The sequence below is a fragment of the Pseudophryne corroboree genome, chromosome 2 (assembly GCF_028390025.1).
Source record: "Pseudophryne corroboree isolate aPseCor3 chromosome 2, aPseCor3.hap2, whole genome shotgun sequence".
Taxonomy (NCBI): domain Eukaryota; kingdom Metazoa; phylum Chordata; class Amphibia; order Anura; family Myobatrachidae; genus Pseudophryne; species Pseudophryne corroboree.
In genome coordinates this window covers 17530452-17550468 of record NC_086445.1, presented here as the reverse complement: position 1 = coordinate 17550468, position 20017 = coordinate 17530452, and the positions used below count along the sequence as shown (strand labels likewise).

Here is a 20017-nt window from a genome sequence, read left to right as displayed (position 1 = left end):
TTATAATCAATTCCTCCGCGGAGACATTGACCAGCAGCAATTGCCTCCACAAAGTACACAGGGAGCTGAGATGGTGGATTCCAGTGGGGACGAATTGATAATCTGTGAGGAGCGGGATGTACACGGTGATATATCGGAGGATGATGATGAGGTGGACATCTTGCCTCTGTAGAGCCAGTGTGTGCAAGGAGAGATTAATTGCTTCTTTTTCGGTGGGGGTCCAAACCAACCCGTCATTTCAGTCACAGTCGTGTGGCAGACCCTGTCACTGAAATGATGGGTTGGTTAAAGTGTGCATGTCCTGTTTATACAACATAAGGGTGGGTGGGAGGGCCCAAGGACAATTCCATCTTGCACCTCTTTTTTCTTTCATTTTTATTTGCGTCATGTGCTGTTTGGGGAGTGTTTTTTGGAAGGGCCATCCTGCGTGACACTGCAGTGCCACTCCTAGATGGGCCAGGTGTTTGTGTCGGCCACTAGGGTCGCTTATCTTACTCACACAGCTACCTCATTGCGCCTCTTTTTTTCTTTGCGTCATGTGCTGTTTGGGGAGTGTTTTTTGGAAGGGCCATCCTGCGTGACACTGCAGTGCCACTCCTAGATGGGCCAGGTGTTTGTGTCGGCCACTAGGGTCGCTTATCTTACTCACACAGCTACCTCATTGCGCCTCTTTTTTTCTTTGCGTCATGTGCTGTTTGGGGAGTGTTTTTTGGAAGGGCCATCCTGCGTGACACTGCAGTGCCACTCCTAGATGGGCCAGGTGTTTGTGTCGGCCACTAGGGTCGCTTAGCTTAGTCATCCAGCGACCTCGGTGCAAATTTTAGGACTAAAAATAATATTGTGAGGTGTGAGGTATTCAGAATAGACTGAAAATGAGTGGAAATTATGGTTTTTGAGGTTAATAATACTTTGGGATCAAAATGACCCCCAAATTCTATGATTTAAGCTGTTTTTTAGTGTTTTTTGAAAAAAACACCCGAATCCGACAAAAAAAATTCGGTGAGGTTTTGCCAAAACGCGGTCGAACCCAAAACACGGCCGCGGAACCGAACCCAAAACCTAGACACAAAACCCGAAAAATTTCAAGTGCACATCTCTAGTATATTTACTAATGTTCAGTTTTGGGCTATTGTGATTTTGCATTTGGAGATTTACTAAAGGCAAAACTGAAAGTAAAATCGAATATAAAACCAAATCTCAGTCAAATTCGAATATCAGCAAAACATCGGTAATTTTACGTACTGTAGACGAATATAGCATCCCCCGATTCAGAGGCGGAACTACTGCAAGGGCAACCAATGCGTTGCACTGGGGCCCACCACTGTCCAGGGGCCCAAAGCATGTAATGAGTCAAACTGACTCAGTACATGACGCTGTGTGCCGCGGGCAACCGCTGCCCGTAGCCGCCTGGAGAGGAGCGCAGCGGCACGGGGGAAAGGAGGAGGAGGGAGGTGGAGGAGGGAGCAGCAGCAGCGCTGAGTTATTGGTTGATGCGCTGCTGCTGCTGTCCCTCTGCTTCACTGTAGGATGTCTTCCGCCGCTGGGAAGCGCATCCCAGTATTCACAGCAGCCCAGAACAGACTATGGTGAAGGACTGGGACAGCAGCAGCAGCGCCTCCACCAATAACACAGCGCTGCTGCGGCTCCCTCCTCCACCTCCCTCCTGCCCGGAATCTCTGCCAGAAGCTGCACCGAGGAGCCGGAGCCTGAGCCAGTGGAGAGAGTTAGTTTCTTTCTTTCTTTCTTTCTTTCTTTCTTTCTTTCTTTCTTTCTTTCTTTCTTTCTTTCTTTCTTTCTTTCTTTCTCGTGCGGTGAGGTCAGGGTCTGGGGAGGCACTGCAGCTAAACACCCCACCCCCCCCCGGAAAGAAAAAAAAGTGCAGTCCCCCCACACCACTAAAACCAGCACCAGGCAGAACCAGCCATAGCAGGGGAGACACTCAGTGTGGGGTCCCCCTGCCATGCCATTAAACACCCCCCCAAACCAGTCAGCCCAGGGCTGGAATTCCTCGGAAAGTGGGGCCCCCAAAAAACTAAAATGGGGTCCCCCCTCCCGAGCAATAACCAGCACTGGGCTGATAGCCCAGTAATATGCCCCGCACCCCTGGTGGCGGTGGGTGCGGGGTTCATTGTATGCGAATACTGTTCTTTACAGGTGGCCTACAGGTCCCAGCAAGCCTGCCCCAGCATGTTGGCACTTGGAGAACCACAAGTGCCAGCATGCCCGAACATAAAGGGCCCGCTGGCACCTGTAGTCCACCTGCAAAGAAAATATAAAAAAAAACACACTACACTACTTTAAAAAAACCTTTATTAAACAGGGTCTTCACCTGGGGGCGGCGGCCTTTAAGCTCTTTTGCGCGGCCGCTGCCTTCCCAGGGCTTCTGGCGTCTTCACCTGGGGGGCGCCACTCCCCAGGGCTTCTGGCGTCTTCCTCAGGCGTCTTCACCTGGTGGGTGGCGGCTGCTAAGCTCTTTTGCATAGCCGCCGCCCATCCAGGACTTCCACGGCGTCTTCGGTCTTCAGGAGCTCTTCTCAGCTCCTCCTCCGCCGTCGGACTGACAGCCGCTGCCTCGCGCTGACTTATATAAGTCAGCGGAGGTTTTCATAGGTTGAAAGCACGTCCCTGTAGGAAAGCGGCACCTCTAATGGTGCCACTTTCCCATGTTATTTCAATGGGCTTTTCCTGCCCATTGCTAGGCCCCACCCACACCCACCCCCCGCTCCCATATCTTTTCCCAAGCACTACGGGAGGCACCATGATCGGTGCCTCCCAAACTACTTATACACACGTTAATGATAAGTAAAATAATAAAGAAGATACTTATGTGTCATAAGAATCTTCTTTGTATTATTTTACTCATTAATCACAGGAGACGCTGCCCCTGACTGCACGTCCCTGGCGCTGCCTGCCGTAATGTGTAAAAAGGGCACGCTGTCTGCCGTAATGTGTAAAAAGGGGACGCTGTCTGCTGTTATGTGTAAAAAGGGCACGCTGTCTGATGTTATGTGTAAAAAGGGCACGCTGTCTTCTGTTATGTGTAAAAAGGGCATGCTGTCTGCCGTTATGTGTAAAAAGGGCACGCTGTCTTCTGTTATGTGTAAAAAGGGCATGCTGTCTGCCGTTATGTGTAAAAAGGGCACGTTGTCTGCTGTTATGTGTAAAAAGGGCACGCTGTCTGCCGTTATGTGTAAAAATGGCATGCTGTCTGCTGTTATGTGTAAAAAGGGCACGCTGTTTGCCGTTATGTGTAAAAAGGGCACGCTGTCTGCCTTTATGTGTAAAAAGGGCACGCTGTCTGCTGTTATGTGTAAAAAGGGCACGCTGTCTGCCGTTATGTGTAAAAAGGGCACGCTGTCTGCCGTTATGTGTAAAAAGGGCACGCTGTCTACTGTTATGTGTAAAAAGGGGACGCTGTCTGCCGTAATGTGTAAAAAAGGGCACGCTGTCTGCCTTTATGTGTAAATAGGGAGAATCTGCCTGCCGTAATGTGTAAAAAGGGCATGCTGTCTGCTGTTATGTGTAAAAAGGGCACGCTGTCTGCTGTTATTTTTAAAAAGGGGACGCTGTCTGCCGTAATGTGTAAAAAAGGGGACGCTGTCTGACGTTATGTGTAAATAGGGAGAATCTGCCCGCCGTAATGTGTAAAAAGGGCATGCTGTCTGCCGCTATGTGTAAAAAGGGACGCTGTCTGCTGTAATGTGTAAAAAGGGGAATCTGTTCACCGTAAGGTGTAAAAGGGTCTATACCTTGTGTAGTGGTACTACTGTGCGGCGTAATTTGAATAGTGCACCGTTTTATGAATTGGTATTATTTTGTGGCCACACCCCTTCCCCACGAAGCCACGCCCCTATGTATTTTTGTGTGCGCCTACGGCGCGCACTACCCGTTTTGCATGCAGGGGTGGGACTCTGATGCCGTTTCTTGCACACGGTGCTAAAATGTCTAGTTACGGCACTGTTGCTAGGTATCTATTTCTCCGGCCCTGAGCAGGTCCCCCTCACCAGATCCTCTCCAGGGGTGATGGGGTGGACTTGGATGGGATGGGGGGGCAGGGGGGCAAAGCATTTTGTCGCACCTGGGCCCACCGCTCGCTAGTTCCGCCACTGCCCTGATTTACTAACATTTGAATTGAAAATTGAACTACAAATCCCCAAAATAATAGACTGATAAGAGACAGGGGATTTTATCTTCTAGACCCCATTCTGTTCTCTAACCCCGTTACTATAAACGCAGCGATGACGGATGTTATGCCCATGTTTCTGCAATTTAGCGCACTTGCGATGCCACTTGCAGCGCTCACCTTTACACAGAGTGATTGACAGTCAGGCACCATTGGTGAGCATTGATGAGGGATTGGTGGCACGAAGGCAGACGTGTCATTTTTGGGGCGTGACGCTGGATGTGCCAGCAAATCCGTACTCAAGCAGGGTGTCTCTGCCATCTCTGTCCGGGCTGCGTTGCCGTTGATTTAATCGCGCTGCCAATAAAAGAAGGATCTGCATGTGCGCTGGGAATTTGCACGCAGTTGCTGGACTTTGCGATGGCTCCGCTCCGCTGGGCGTCTCTGTACTATTCAGGGCTGCTGGGTTTTATTAAAGAATTGCGCACAATCGCAGCTGCAGTCACCATAGCGTCCATCAATGAATCAGGCCAGATACTAATAACACTGTAAGGACGGGATGTACTAAAGGGAAAATGCGGTAAAACCCACAGGAGCTTTACTGCATTTTTAAATTTACTAAGACCCTACCGCCGTTTTTTCGCCGTCCAGGGTATCGCCATGTTAGGATGGCAATACCCTATAGAAGCCTATGGGCTTCTTATCGCAGACCGCCGCAACCCGCCGCAGACGCCCCCCTCCCCGTCCCCCCCGGCATACCTTCCTCCAGGCTGCCTTGGACCCGCGAGGTAATCTTCTACTCCTCCTAACAACACAGCCGGAGGTCCTTCCGGCTGCAAGGGGGAGGAGGAGGCGCCGGGGGCAGCCTGCTGCTGCTTCCCGGTGTGGGGGCAGTGTGGAGACCCCTGTGAGGTGACGGAGACCCCCCGCAGACCACCTCACAGGTATTGCGGGGGGCCTCCGTCACCGCATTGCGATATTGATCGCATATGATAGTATGTATGCGATCAACATCGCTGCGATAAGTGGCGAGGGGCGGCGATGTATCTTAATACATCCCGCCCTAAATGCTCCGTGTGACCGGTTCATCATACAGGATTTTAGATGTTTTTATCACGTTTTAAAGACATCAAGAAACACCTAAGGATCTGCGCACATCTGTAATAAATAGGGACCCAACCATGTGGGTCACTGCGGCTGCAGGAATTACGGGCCTCATTCACGCGGTGCACAGCACTCCAGCGTCTTTGCATTACCCGCGGTGACAGGCTGCAGCTTAGGGGGAAGTGTGTGCGACGTGGCAGAACCCATTCAGCACATGCAGAGAACAGGTCCTGCGCACAGGCAGGTGCCTCACCATCCGAGGTGTACGCAAGCCGTAGTGATAGGAACCACAGCAGCTTCTAGCATGTGATATACAGTATTCGGAGCAATAGCAATAAATGAGGACTTTTTTTATTTGTTATTTGATTTTGTATTTGATTTTATAGGTGTTTCTGAAAATTATATCCTAAACCAGGGATGGGGAACCTTCGGCCCTCCAGCTGTTGTTTAACTACACATCCCAGCATGCCCTGCAATAGTATTAGCATGGCGAAATAGCAAAACTGTAGCAAGGCATGCTGATATGTGTAGTTCAACAACAGCTGGAGGGCCGAAGGTTCCCCATCCCTGTCCTAAACCGAAGAGAAAATCACTAGTCATAATCACATCGTAGTAAATGTGGGATTGATGAGTGAAAAAGAATGTCGATTCGATTCAAATTTAAAATTGAATACAAAATTTTAATTTTATAAATATGTTCCTTTCTCATTCACTCTTTGGGGGCAATTCAATTGTTTTGGTAGTCTAAAAATCCTGTTGTTTGGGTGCCCCCACACATCGCGCCCAAACAGACAGGGTTTAGTCGCGTAAAACAGCTAAACCCGTCTAAACTCCTGTTTTGGGCATCCAAATGCCCATTTGGATGCCGAAAACGCTGGGTTTGGACACATTTTTACTCACACCTCAGGAGGCTGCGAGGAAAAATGTGCTCTCCGCGGCTGCCCGGCGCCCGAATAATAGAACAATTGAATTACTGCCACTGGGCGCTCTCCAGTGGCGGCCACGGTAAAAACAACTGAATTCAGCTATTTGTGCTGTAATGTTAGTAACGTGTTACTTACAATCACTACCACACATTTATCTTCTAGTATAATATTTCCTTGTGTTACAGCTATGAGGAAGAGGAGGAAATAAGCTCCGACAAATGAACGTTATGCAGAAATCTTTATTATGTATCAGAAGATAGAAGCCGTCCCATTCGGTGGATTACTGCTGCGGGACCTCCACTACGATGCAGCCACCTACATCTCTATCCAGCGGGGATCAGAACCACCGTTATAGAATCAGCGTGTCACGAAACTGACACCAATACCCAAACCAACCAGCAGGGGCACCGTCGCTGCTTCACTGGACTTTGCTGTATTTGGATCTGAAAGATACAATTTATATTAATATATACAGTATATATATATATATATATATATATTGTACAAAAAGTTCGTGCGCAACTATGTTCTCCAATCCGTGGAACCACAAGTCCCAGCTTCCAGAATGTAATTTCCAAGACCAACCAGGTGTATCCTATGGTGTCTATAGGTCTCCGTTGCACAATAGATCCTTGAGATCGGCGTCTCCTCTAAGCCAGTATCCACTACCAGCAAACAAAGATTTCTACAATATGAATGAAAAAGGGCGCCTCATAGTGCATGAACCAGTTTTTATAAAAGGGATTTATTTTCACTTCTTTATACACATTCGGTTTAAAAGTGACGTACCAGATGCGGCGGTCTCAACCACCGTAAGTATACACGTTTAATGATAAATGAGTGGATATACCACCAGCAGCAACAATCAGCAGGCTCACCACCGACGTCTGCTCCTTCACGCCAGGCCACACCCCTACGCGTTTCGTCACGATGGACTTCGTCAGAGGGTTAATTGTTGCTGCTGGTGGTATATCCACTCATTTATCATTAAACGTGTATACTTACGGTGGTTGAGACCGCCGCATCTGGTACGTCACTTTTAAACCGGATGTGTATAAAGAAGATAAAATAAATCCCTTTTATAAAAACTGGTTCATGCACTATGAGGCGCCCTTTTTCATTCATATTGTAGAAATATATATATATATATATAGAAAAAAAATCTGAGGGCGCTAAGAGTGTAGTACTGTTTAGATAATTGCTTACACTAAAAACAATTCTTGATTGTAAGAATCATAAGAAATGTATTCATGAAAATACTTAATAAAAACATATACATATAACATATAGGGTCACGTTATAGGGGCAAGGGCAGTGTTACAGGAATAGGGTCAGCTTTATAGGGGCAGGGGCAGTGTTACAGGAATAGGGTCAGCTTTATAGGGGCAGGGGCAGTGTTACAGGGATAGGGTCAGCGTTATAGGGGCAGGGGCAGTGTTACGGGAATAGGGTCAGCGTTATAGTAAGCGTTATAGGGGCAGGGTCAGTGTTACAGGGATAGGGTCACTTTATAGGGGCAGGGTGACTGTTACGGGAATAGGGTCAGCGTTATAGTAAGCGTTATAGGGGCAGGGTCAGTGTTACAGGGATAGGGTCAGCGTTATGGGGGCAGGGGCAGTGTAAAAGGGATAGAGTTATAGGGACAGGACCAGTGTTACAGGAATAGGGTCAGAGTTACAGGAATAGGGTCAGTATTATAGTAAGCGTTATAGGGTCAGTGTTGTGTTATAGGGACAGGGTCAGTGTTGTGTTACAGGGACAGGGGCAGTGTTACAGGGATAGGGTCAGCGTTATAGTAAGCGTTATAGGGGCAGGGTCAGTGTTACAATGATAGGGTTAGCGTTATGGGGGCAGGGGCAGTGTAAAAGGGATAGGGTTATAGGGACAGGACCAGTGTTACAGGAATAGGGTCAGAGTTACAGGAATAGGGTCAGTATTATAGTAAACGTTATAGGGTCAGTGTTGTGTTATAGGGACAGGGTCAGTGTTGTGTTATAGGGACAGGGTCAGTGTTGTGTTACAGGGACAGGGTCAGTGTTGTGTTACAGGGACAGGGTCAGTGTTGTGTTACAGGGACAGGGTCAGTGTTGTGTTACAGGGACAGGGTCAGTGTTGTGTTACAGGGACAGGGTCAGTGTTGTGTTATAGGGACAGGGTCAGTGTTGTGTTACAGGGACAGGGTCAGTGTTGTGTTATAGGGACAGGGTCAGTGTTGTGTTATAGGGACAGGGTCAGTGTTGTGTTACAGGGACAGGGTCAGTGTTGTGTTACAGGGACAGGGTCAGTGTTGTGTTATAGGGACAGGGTCAGTGTTGTGTTATAGGGACAGGGTCAGTGTTGTGTTATAGGGACAGGGTCAGTGTTGTGTTACAGGGACAGGGTCAGTGTTGTGTTATAGGGACAGGGTCAGTGTTGTGTTATAGGGACAGGGTCAGTGTTGTGTTACAGGGACAAGGTCAGTGTTGTGTTATAGGGACAGGGTCAGTGTTGTGTTATAGGGACAAGATCAGTGTTGTGTTATAGGGACAGGGTCAGTGTTGTGTTACAGGGACAGGGTCAGTGTTGTGTTATAGGGACAGGGTCAGTGTTGTGTTACAGGGACAGGGTCAGTGTTGTGTTATAGGGACAGGGTCAGTGTTACAGTATACTCTGGTAGTATGCTACACACACACATATACTCTGTGGTATGCTGCTCTTTGTATTATAGTTTTTTGAGAAACAGAGAAATTGACGGCAGATAAGAACCAAATGGTCCATCCACTGTGCCCTTTAGGGTTAGAGTATTGGGGTTAGTTTAGTTGTTTGGGTTAGGGTATAAGGGTTAGTTTAGGGGATGGGGTGTAGGGTATTAGGTTTAGTTTGGTTTTAGAAGTTTGGGTATTAGGGATAGGATATTAGGGTTGGTTTAGCGTTTGGGGTTTAGATATTAATGTTGGGGGTAATGGTAAGGGAGAGGTTAGGAATGATAGTAAGGTTAGGGGTTATGGTAAGGGAGAGGTTAGGAATGACAGTTGGGTTAGGGGTTATGGTAAGGGAGAGGTTTGGAATGACAGTAAGGTTAGGGGTTATGGTAAGGGAGAGGTTAGGAATGACAGTAAGGTTAGGGGTTAGGGTAAGGGAGAGGTTTGGATTGACAGTAAGGTTAGGGGTTACGGTAAGGGAGAGGTTAGGAATGACAGTTGGGTTAGGGGTTATGGTAAGGGAGAGATTTGGAATGACAGTTGGGTTAGGGGTTATTGTAAGGGAGAGGTTTGGAATGACAGTTGGGTTAGGGTTTATGGTAAGGGAGAGGTTTGGAATGACAGTAAGGTTAGGGGTTATGGTAAGGGAGAGGTTTGGAATGAAAGTAAAGTTAGGGGTTATGGTAAGGGAGAGGTTTGGAATGACAGTAAGGTTAGGGGTTATGGTAAGGGAGAGGTTTGGAATGACAGTTAGGATAGGGGTTATGGTAAGGGAGAGGTTTGGAATGACAGTAGGGTTAGGGGTTATGGTAAAGGAGAGGTTTGGAATGACAGTTTGGTTAGGGGTTATGGTAAGGGAGAGGTTTGGAATGACAGTAAGGTTAGGGGTTATGGTAAGGGAGAGGTTTGGAATGACAGTTGGGTTAGGGGTCATGGTAAGGGAGAGGTTTGGATTGACAGTAAGGTTAGAGGTTATGGCAAAGGAGAGGTTTGGAATGACAGTTGGGTTAGGGGTCATGGTGAGGGAGAGGTTTGGAATGACAGTAAAGTTAGGGGTTATGGTAAGGGAGAGGTTTGGAATGACAGTAAGGTTAGAGGTTATGGTAAGGGAGAGGTTTGGAATGACAGTTGGGTTAGGGGTAATGGTAAGGGAGAGGTTTGGAATGACAGTAAAGTTAGGGGTTATGGTAAGGGAGAGGTTTGGAATGACAGTAAGGTTAGGAGTCATGATAAGGGAGAGGTTTGGAATGACAGTTGGGTTAGGGGTTATGGTAAGGGAGAGGTTTGGAATGACAGTTGGGTTAGGGGTTATGGTAAGGGAGAGGTTTGGAATGACAGTAAGGTTAGGGGTTATGGTAAGGGAGAGGTTTGGAATGACAGTAAAGTTAGGGGTTATGGTAAGGGAGAGGTTTGGAATGACAGTAAGGTTAGGGGTTATGGTAAGGGAGAGGTTTGGAATGACAGTTAGGTTAGGGGTTATGGTAAGGGAGAGGTTTGGAATGACAGTTGGGTTAGGGGTTATGGTAAAGGAGAGGTTTGGAATGACAGTTTGGTTAGGGGTTATGGTAAGGGAGAGGTTTGGAATGACAGTAAGGTTAGGGGTTATGGTAAGGGAGAGGATTGGAATGACAGTTGGGTTAGGGGTTACGGTAAGGGAGAGGTTTGGAATGATAGTTGGGTTAGGGGTTATGGTAAGGGAGAGGTTTGGAATGACAGTAAGGTTAGGGGTTATGGTAAGGGAGAGGTTTGGAATGACAGTTGGGTTAGGGGTTATGGTAAGGGAGAGGTTTGGAATGACAGTAAGGTTAGGGGTTATGGTAAGGGAGAGGTTAGGAATGACAGTAAGGTTAGGGGTTAGGGTAAGGGAGAGGTTTGGATTGACAGTAAGGTTAGGGGTTACGGTAAGGGAGAGGTTAGGAATGACAGTTGGGTTAGGGGTTATGGTAAGGGAGAGATTTGGAATGACAGTTGGGTTAGGGGTTATGGTAAGGGAGAGGTTTGGAATGACAGTTGGGTTAGGGGTTATGGTAAGGGAGAGGTTTGGAATGACAGTAAGGTTAGGGGTTATGGTAAGGGAGAGGTTTGGAATGACAGTAAAGTTAGGGGTTATGGTAAGGGAGAGGTTTGGAATGACAGTAAGGTTAGGGGTTATGGTAAGGGAGAGGTTTGGAATGACAGTTAGGTTAGGGGTTATGGTAAGGGAGAGGTTTGGAATGACAGTAGGGTTAGGGGTTATGGTAAAGGAGAGGTTTGGAATGACAGTTTGGTTAGGGGTTATGGTAAGGGAGAGGTTTGGAATGACAGTAAGGTTAGGGGTTACGGTAAGGGAGAGGTTTGGAATGACAGTTGGGTTAGGGGTTACGGTAAGGGAGAGGTTTGGAATGATAGTTGGGTTAGGGGTTATGGTAAGGGAGAGGTTTGGAATGACAGTAAGGTTAGGGGTTATGGTAAGGGAGAGGTTTGGAATGACAGTTGGGTTAGGGGTCATGGTAAGGGAGAGGTTTGGAATGACAGTAAAGTTAGGGGTTATGGTAAGGGAGAGGTTTGGAATGACAGTAAGGTTAGGGGTCATGATAAGGGAGAGGTTTGGAATGACAGTTGGGTTAGGGGTCATGGTAAGGGAGAGGTTAGGATTGACAGTAAGGTTAGAGGTTATGGTAAAGGAGAAGTTTGGAATGACAGTTGGGTTAGGGGTCATGGTGAGGGAGAGGTTTGGAATGACAGTAAAGTTAGGGGTTATGGTAAGGGAGAGGTTTGGAATGACAGTAAGGTTAGAGGTTATGGTAAGGGAGAGGTTTGGAATGACAGTTGGGTTAGGGGTCATGGTAAGGGAGAGGTTTGGAATGACAGTAAAGTTAGGGGTTATGGTAAGGGAGAGGTTTGGAATGACAGTAAGGTTAGGAGTCATGATAAGGGAGAGGTTTGGAATGACAGTTGGGTTAGGGGTTATGGTAAGGGAGAGGTTTGGAATGACAGTTGGGTTAGGGGTTATGGTAAGGGAGAGGTTTGGAATGACAGTAAGGTTAGGGGTTATGGTAAGGGAGAGGTTTGGAATGACAGTAAAGTTAGGGGTTATGGTAAGGGAGAGGTTTGGAATGACAGTAAGGTTAGGGGTTATGGTAAGGGAGAGGTTTGGAATGACAGTTAGGTTAGGGGTTATGGTAAGGGAGAGGTTTGGAATGACAGTTGGGTTAGGGGTTATGGTAAAGGAGAGGTTTGGAATGACAGTTTGGTTAGGGGTTATGGTAAGGGAGAGGTTTGGAATGACAGTAAGGTTAGGGGTTATGGTAAGGGAGAGGTTTGGAATGACAGTTGGGTTAGGGGTTACGGTAAGGGAGAGGTTTGGAATGATAGTTGGGTTAGGGGTTATGGTAAGGGAGAGGTTTGGAATGACAGTAAGGTTAGGGGTTATGGTAAGGGAGAGGTTTGGAATGACAGTTAGGTTAGGGGTTATGGTAAGGGAGAGGTTTGGAATGACAGTTGGGTTAGGGGTTATGGTAAAGGAGAGGTTTGGAATGACAGTTTGGTTAGGGGTTATGGTAAGGGAGAGGTTTGGAATGACAGTAAGGTTAGGGGTTATGGTAAGGGAGAGGATTGGAATGACAGTTGGGTTAGGGGTTACGGTAAGGGAGAGGTTTGGAATGATAGTTGGGTTAGGGGTTATGGTAAGGGAGAGGTTTGGAATGACAGTAAGGTTAGGGGTTATGGTAAGGGAGAGGTTTGGAATGACAGTTGGGTTAGGGGTTATGGTAAGGGAGAGGTTTGGAATGACAGTAAGGTTAGGGGTTATGGTAAGGGAGAGGTTAGGAATGACAGTAAGGTTAGGGGTTAGGGTAAGGGAGAGGTTTGGATTGACAGTAAGGTTAGGGGTTACGGTAAGGGAGAGGTTAGGAATGACAGTTGGGTTAGGGGTTATGGTAAGGGAGAGATTTGGAATGACAGTTGGGTTAGGGGTTATGGTAAGGGAGAGGTTTGGAATGACAGTTGGGTTAGGGGTTATGGTAAGGGAGAGGTTTGGAATGACAGTAAGGTTAGGGGTTATGGTAAGGGAGAGGTTTGGAATGACAGTAAAGTTAGGGGTTATGGTAAGGGAGAGGTTTGGAATGACAGTAAGGTTAGGGGTTATGGTAAGGGAGAGGTTTGGAATGACAGTTAGGTTAGGGGTTATGGTAAGGGAGAGGTTTGGAATGACAGTAGGGTTAGGGGTTATGGTAAAGGAGAGGTTTGGAATGACAGTTTGGTTAGGGGTTATGGTAAGGGAGAGGTTTGGAATGACAGTAAGGTTAGGGGTTACGGTAAGGGAGAGGTTTGGAATGACAGTTGGGTTAGGGGTTACGGTAAGGGAGAGGTTTGGAATGATAGTTGGGTTAGGGGTTATGGTAAGGGAGAGGTTTGGAATGACAGTAAGGTTAGGGGTTATGGTAAGGGAGAGGTTTGGAATGACAGTTGGGTTAGGGGTCATGGTAAGGGAGAGGTTTGGAATGACAGTAAAGTTAGGGGTTATGGTAAGGGAGAGGTTTGGAATGACAGTAAGGTTAGGGGTCATGATAAGGGAGAGGTTTGGAATGACAGTTGGGTTAGGGGTCATGGTAAGGGAGAGGTTAGGATTGACAGTAAGGTTAGAGGTTATGGTAAAGGAGAAGTTTAGAATGACAGTTGGGTTAGGGGTCATGGTGAGGGAGAGGTTTGGAATGACAGTAAAGTTAGGGGTAATGGTAAGGGAGAGGTTTGGAATGACAGTAAGGTTAGAGGTTATGGTAAGGGAGAGGTTTGGAATGACAGTTGGGTTAGGGGTCATGGTAAGGGAGAGGTTTGGAATGACAGTAAAGTTAGGGGTTATGGTAAGGGAGAGGTTTGGAATGACAGTAAGGTTAGGAGTCATGATAAGGGAGAGGTTTGGAATGACAGTTGGGTTAGGGGTTATGGTAAGGGAGAGGTTTGGAATGACAGTTGGGTTAGGGGTTATGGTAAGGGAGAGGTTTGGAATGACAGTAAGGTTAGGGGTTATGGTAAGGGAGAGGTTTGGAATGACAGTAAAGTTAGGGGTTATGGTAAGGGAGAGGTTTGGAATGACAGTAAGGTTAGGGGTTATGGTAAGGGAGAGGTTTGGAATGACAGTTAGGTTAGGGGTTATGGTAAGGGAGAGGTTTGGAATGACAGTTGGGTTAGGGGTTATGGTAAAGGAGAGGTTTGGAATGACAGTTTGGTTAGGGGTTATGGTAAGGGAGAGGTTTGGAATGACAGTAAGGTTAGGGGTTATGGTAAGGGAGAGGTTTGGAATGACAGTTGGGTTAGGGGTTACGGTAAGGGAGAGGTTTGGAATGATAGTTGGGTTAGGGGTTATGGTAAGGGAGAGGTTTGGAATGACAGTAAGGTTAGGGGTCATGATAAGGGAGAGGTTTGGAATGACAGTTGGGTTAGGGGTCATGGTAAGGGAGAGGTTTGGATTGACAGTAAGGTTAGAGGTTATGGTAAAGGAGAGGTTTGGAATGACAGTTGGGTTAGGGGTCATGGTGAGGGAGAGGTTTGGAATGACAGTAAAGTTAGGGGTTATGGTAAGGGAGAGGTTTGGAATGACAGTAAGGTTAGAGGTTATGGTAAGGGAGAGGTTTGGAATGACAGTTGGGTTAGGGGTCATGGTAAGGGAGAGGTTTGGAATGACAGTAAAGTTAGGGGTTATGGTAAGGGAGAGGTTTGGAATGACAGTAAGGTTAGGAGTCATGATAAGGGAGAGGTTTGGAATGACAGTTGGGTTAGGGGTTATGGTAAGGGAGAGGTTTGGAATGACAGTTGGTTTAGGGGTTATGGTAAGCGAGAGGTTTGGAATGACAGTAAGGTTAGGGATCATGATAAGGGAGAGATTTGGAATGATAGTAAGGTTAGGTGTCATGGTAAGGGAGAGGTTTGGAATGACAGTTGGGTTAGGGGTTATGGTAAGGGAGAGGTTTGGAATGACAGTAAGGTTAGGGGTTATGGTAAGGGAGATGTTTGGAATGACAGTTGGGTTAGGGGTTATGGTAAGGTAGAGGTTTGGAATGACAGTAAGGTTAGGGGTCATGGTAAGGGAGAGGTTTGGAATGACAGTAAGGTTAGGGGTCATGGTAAGGGAGAGGTTTGGAATGACAGTAAGGTTAGGGGTCTTGGTAAGGGAGAGGTTTGGAATGACAGTAAGGTTAGGGGTCATGGTAAGGGAGAGGTTTGGAATGACAGTAAGGTTAGGGGTCTTGGTAAGGGAGAGGTTTGGAATGACAGTTGGGTTAGGGGTTATGGTAAGGGAGAGGTTTGGAATGACAGTAAGGTTAGGGGTCATGGTAAGGGAGAGGTTTGGAATTACAGTTGGGTTAGGGTTGTTTGGCTTTTAGCACCAGGGATAGGGTGTTAGGGTAAATGTTTATGGTTATGTTAGGGTACTAGGGTGAGCGTTTGGAAAGTCATGCTCTATGTCATTGTTTAGGATTGTCATGTGTTAGCGGGATCGGTATGGTATCCCAGCATATGGGATGCCGGCTGTCACTATACCAGCAGCAGCATCCCGTCCGCCAGAATGCCGGCAGGGGGACGAGTGCATCGAGGCCCCTTGCGGGCTCGCACTCGCCACGCTTCAGGCATGGTGGCTTGCTTCGCTCACCACAGGTTCTATTGTCCCTCTATGGATGTTGTGGACACCCACAGAGGAAGAAACACCTACCTCACCAGTATTCTTGCGGCGGGATTGTAGCCCTGTCGGTATAAAGGAGTCGGTATTGTGATCACCAGGATCCCGACGGGTGGTATTTTTACTAGGGATGTGCACTTGAAATTTTTCGGGTTTTGTGTTTTGGTTTTGGGTTCGGTTCCGCGTCCGTGTTTTGGGTTCGAACGCGTTTTGGCAAAACCTCACCGAATTTTTTTTGTTGGATTCGGGTGTGTTTTGGATTCGGGTGTTTTTTTAAAAAAACCCTAAAAAACAGCTTAAATCATAGAATTTGGGGGTCATTTTGATCCCAAAGTATTATTAACCTCAATAACCATAATTTCCACTCATTTTCAGTCTATTCTGAACACCTCACACCTCACAATATTATTTTTAGTCCTAAAATTTGCACCGAGGTCGCTGGATGACTAAGCTCAGCGACCCAAGTGGCCGACACAAACACCTGGCCCATCTAGGAGTGGCACTGCAGTGTCACGCTGGATGGCCCTTCCAAAAAATACTCCCCAAACAGCACATGATGCAAAGAAAAAAAGAGGCGCATTGAGGTAGCTGTGTGACTAAGCTAAGCGACCCTAGTGGCCGACACAAACACCTGGCCCATCTAGGAGTGGCACTGCAGTGTCACGCAGGATGGCCCTTCCAAAAAAACACTCCCCAAACAGCACATGACGCAAAGAAAAAAAGAGGCGCAATGAGGTAGCTGTGTGACTAAGATAAGCGACCCTAGTGGCCGACACAAACACCTGGCCCATCTAGGAGTGGCACTGCAGTGTCACGCAGGCTGGCCCTTCAAAAAACTACTCCCCAAACAGCACATGACGCAAAGAAAAAAAGAGGCGCAATGAGGTAGCTGTGTGACTAAGATAAGCGACCCTAGTGGCCGACACAAACACCTGGCCCATCTAGGAGTGGCACTGCAGTGTCACGCAGGCTGGCCCTTCAAAAAAACACTCCCCAAACAGCACATGACGCAAAGAAGAAAAAAAGAAAAAAGAGGTGCAAGATGGAATTGTCCTTGGGCCCTCCCACCCACCCTTATGTTGTATAAACAGGACATGCACACTTTAACCAACCCATCATTTCAGTGACAGGGTCTGCCACACGACTGTGACTGAAATGACTGGTTGGTTTTGGACCCCCACCAAAAAAGAAGCAATCAATCTCCCCTTGCACAAACTGGCTCTACAGAGGCAAGATGTCCACCTCATCATCATCCTCCGATTCATCACCCCTTTCACTGTGTACATCCCCCTCCTCACAGATTATTAATTCGTCCCCACTGGAATCCACCATCTCAGATCCCCGTGTACTTTCTGGAGGCAATTGCTGCTGGTGAATGTCTCCAAGGAGTAATTGATTATAATTCATTTTAATGAACAACATCTTCTCCACATTTTTTGGAAGTAGCCTCGTACGCCGATTGCTGACAAGGTGAGCGGCGGCACTAAACACTCTTTCGGAGTACACACTGGAGGGAGGGCAACTTAGGTAGAATAAAGCCAGTTTGTGCAAGGGCCTCCAAATTGCCTCTTTTCCCTGCCAGTATACATACGGACTGTCTGACGTGCCTACTTGGATGCGGTCACTCATATAATCCTCCACCATTCTTTCAATGGTGACAGAATCATATGCAGTGACAGTAGACGACATGTCAGTAATCGTTGGCAGGTCCTTCAGTCCGGACCAGATGTCAGCATCAGACTGCCCTGCATCACCGCCAGCGGGTGGGCTCGGAATTCTGAGCCTTTTCCTCGCACCCCCAATTGCGGGAGAATGTGAAGGAGGAGATGTTGACAGGTCGCGTTCCGCTTGACTTGACAATTTTCTCACCAGCATTTCTTTGAACCCCTGCAGACTTGTGTCTGCCGGAAAGAGAGATCCAACGTAGGTTTTAAATCTAGGATCGAGCACGGTGGCCAAAATGTAGTGCTCTGATTTCAACAGATTGACCACCCGTGAATCCTTGTTAAGCGAATTAAGGGCTCCATCCACAAGTCCCATATGCCTAGCGGAATCGCTCTGTGTTAGCTCCTCCTTCAATGTCTCCAGCTTCTTCTGCAAAAGCCTGATGAGGGGAATGACCTGACTCAGGCTGGCAGTGTCTGAACTGACTTCACGTGTGGCAAGTTAAAAAGGTTGCAGAACCTTGCACAACTTTGAAATCATTCTCCACTGCGCTTGAGACAGGTGCATTCCACCTCCTTTGCCTATATCGTGGCCAGATGTATAGGCTTGAATGGCCTTTTGCTGCTCCTCCATCCTCTGAAGCATATAGAGGGTTGAATTCCACCTCGTTACCACCTCTTGCTTCAGATGATGGCAGGGCAGGTTCAGGTTTTTTTGGTGGTGCTCCTGTCTTCTGTACGCGGTGCCTGCACGCCGAAAGTGGCCCGCAATTCTTCTGGCCACCGACAGCATCTCTTGCACGCCCCTGTCGTTTTATCAATAATACTGCACCACCAAATTCAAGGTATGTGCAAAACATGGGACGTGCTGGAATTTGCCCAGATTTAATGCACACACAATATTGCTGGCGTTGTCCGATGTCACAAATCCACAGGAGAGTCCATTTGGGGTAAGCCATTCTGCGATGATCTTCCTCAGTTGCCGTAAGAGGTTTTCAGCTGTGTGCGTATTCTGGAAAGCGGTGATACAAAGCGTAGCCTGCCTAGGAACGAGCTAGCGTTTGAGAGATCCTGCTACTGGTGCCGCCGCTGCTGTTCTTGCGGCGGGAGGCAATACATCTACCCAGTGGGCTGTCACAGTCATGTAGTCTTGAGTCTGCCCTGCTCCACTTGTCCACATGTTCGTGGTTAAGTGGACATTGGGTACAACAGAATTTTTTAGGACACTGGTGAGTCTTTTTCTGACGTCCGTGTACATTCTCGGTATCGCCTGCCTAGAGAAGTGGAGCCTAGATGGTATTTGGTAACGGGGGCACACTACCTCAAGAAATTGTCTAGTTCCCTGTGAACTAACGGCGGATACCGGACGCACGTCTAACACCAACATAGTTGTCAAGGCCTCAGTTATCCGCTTTGCAGCAGGATGACTGCTGTGATATTTCATCTTCCTCGCAAAGGACTGTTGGACAGTCAATTGCTTACTGGAAGTAGTACAAGTGGTCTTCCGACTTCCCCTCTGGGATGACGATCGACTCCCAGCAGCAACAACAGCAGCGCCAGCAGCAGTAGGCATTACACTCAAGGATGCATCGGAGGAATCCCAGGCAGGAGAGGACTCGTCAGACTTGCCAGTGACATGGCCTGCAGGACTATTGGCTTTCCTGGGTAATGAGGAAATTGACACTGAGGGAGTTGGTGGGGTGGTTTGTGTGAGCTTGGTTACAAGAGGAAGGGATTTACTGGTCAGTGGACTGCTTCCGCTGTCGCCCAAAGTTTTTGAACTTGTCACTGACTTATGATGAATGCGCTGCAGGTGACGTATAAGGGAGGATGTTTTGAGGTGGTTAACGTCCTTACCCCTACTTATTACAGCTTGACAAAGGCAACACACGGCTTGACACCTGTTGTCCGCATTTATGTTGAAATACTTCCACACCGAAGAGCTGATTTTTTTGGTATTTTCACCAGGCATGTCAATGGCCATATTCCTCCCACGGACAATAGGTGTCTCCCCGGGTGCCTGACTTAAACAAACCACCTCACCATCAGAATCCTCCTGGTCAATTTCCTCCCCAGCGCCAGCAACACCCATATCCTCCTCATCCTGGTGTACTTCAACACTGACATCTTCAATCTGACTATCAGGAACTGGACTGCGGGTGCTCCTTCCAGCACTTGCAGGGGGCGTGCAAATGATGTAAGGCACATGCTCTTCACGTCCAGTGTTGGGAAGGTCAGGCATCGCAACCGACACAATTGGACTCTCCAGTTCTTTGCTGTGCTTTTGCCAGCTTGAGTCTTTTCATTTTTCTAGCGAGAGGCTGAGTGCTTCCATCCTCATGTGAAGCTGAACCACTAGCCATGAACATAGGCCAGGGCCTCAGCCGTTCCTTGCCACTCCGTGTGGTAAATGGCATATTGGCAAGTTTACGCTTCTCCTCCGACAATTTTATTTTAGATTTTTGAGTCCTTTTTTTACTGATATTTGGTGTTTTGGATTTTACATGCTCTGTACTATGACATTGGGCATCGGCCTTGGCAGACGACGTTGATGGCATTTCATCGTCTCGGCCGTGACTAGTGGCAGCAGCTTCAGCACGAGGTGGAAGTCGATCTTGATCTTTCCCTATTTTTGGAACCTCAACATTTTTGTTCTCCATATTTTAATAGGCACAACTAAAAGGCACCTCAGGTAAACAATGGAGATGGATGGACACTAGTATACTTATGGATGGACGAGCGACTGCCGACACAGAGGTAGCTACAGCCGTGGACTACCGTACTGCGTCTGCTGCTAATATAGACTGGATGATAATGATATCAAAAATATATATATATCACTACTGCAGCCGGACAGGTATATA

At 47.6% G+C, this 20017-nt stretch overlaps 1 protein-coding gene across 2 annotated transcripts in view; it reads right to left on the bottom strand.

Annotated features, from left to right (window-relative positions):
* Positions 1 to 6376: 6376 nt before the first annotated feature.
* Positions 6377 to 20017, bottom strand: part of LOC135050456 (ecto-ADP-ribosyltransferase 5-like) — a 183506-nt gene continuing 169865 nt past the window's right edge. The window contains exon 5 of one of the 2 annotated variants that reach the window (XM_063956948.1): positions 6377 to 6596. In XM_063956948.1, coding sequence (XP_063813018.1) covers positions 6511 to 6596 — 86 coding nt within the window. In that variant the 3' untranslated portion in view covers positions 6377 to 6510. The remainder of the gene's footprint in view (positions 6597 to 20017) is intronic. The other variant, XR_010241614.1, reaches the window with a different exon arrangement.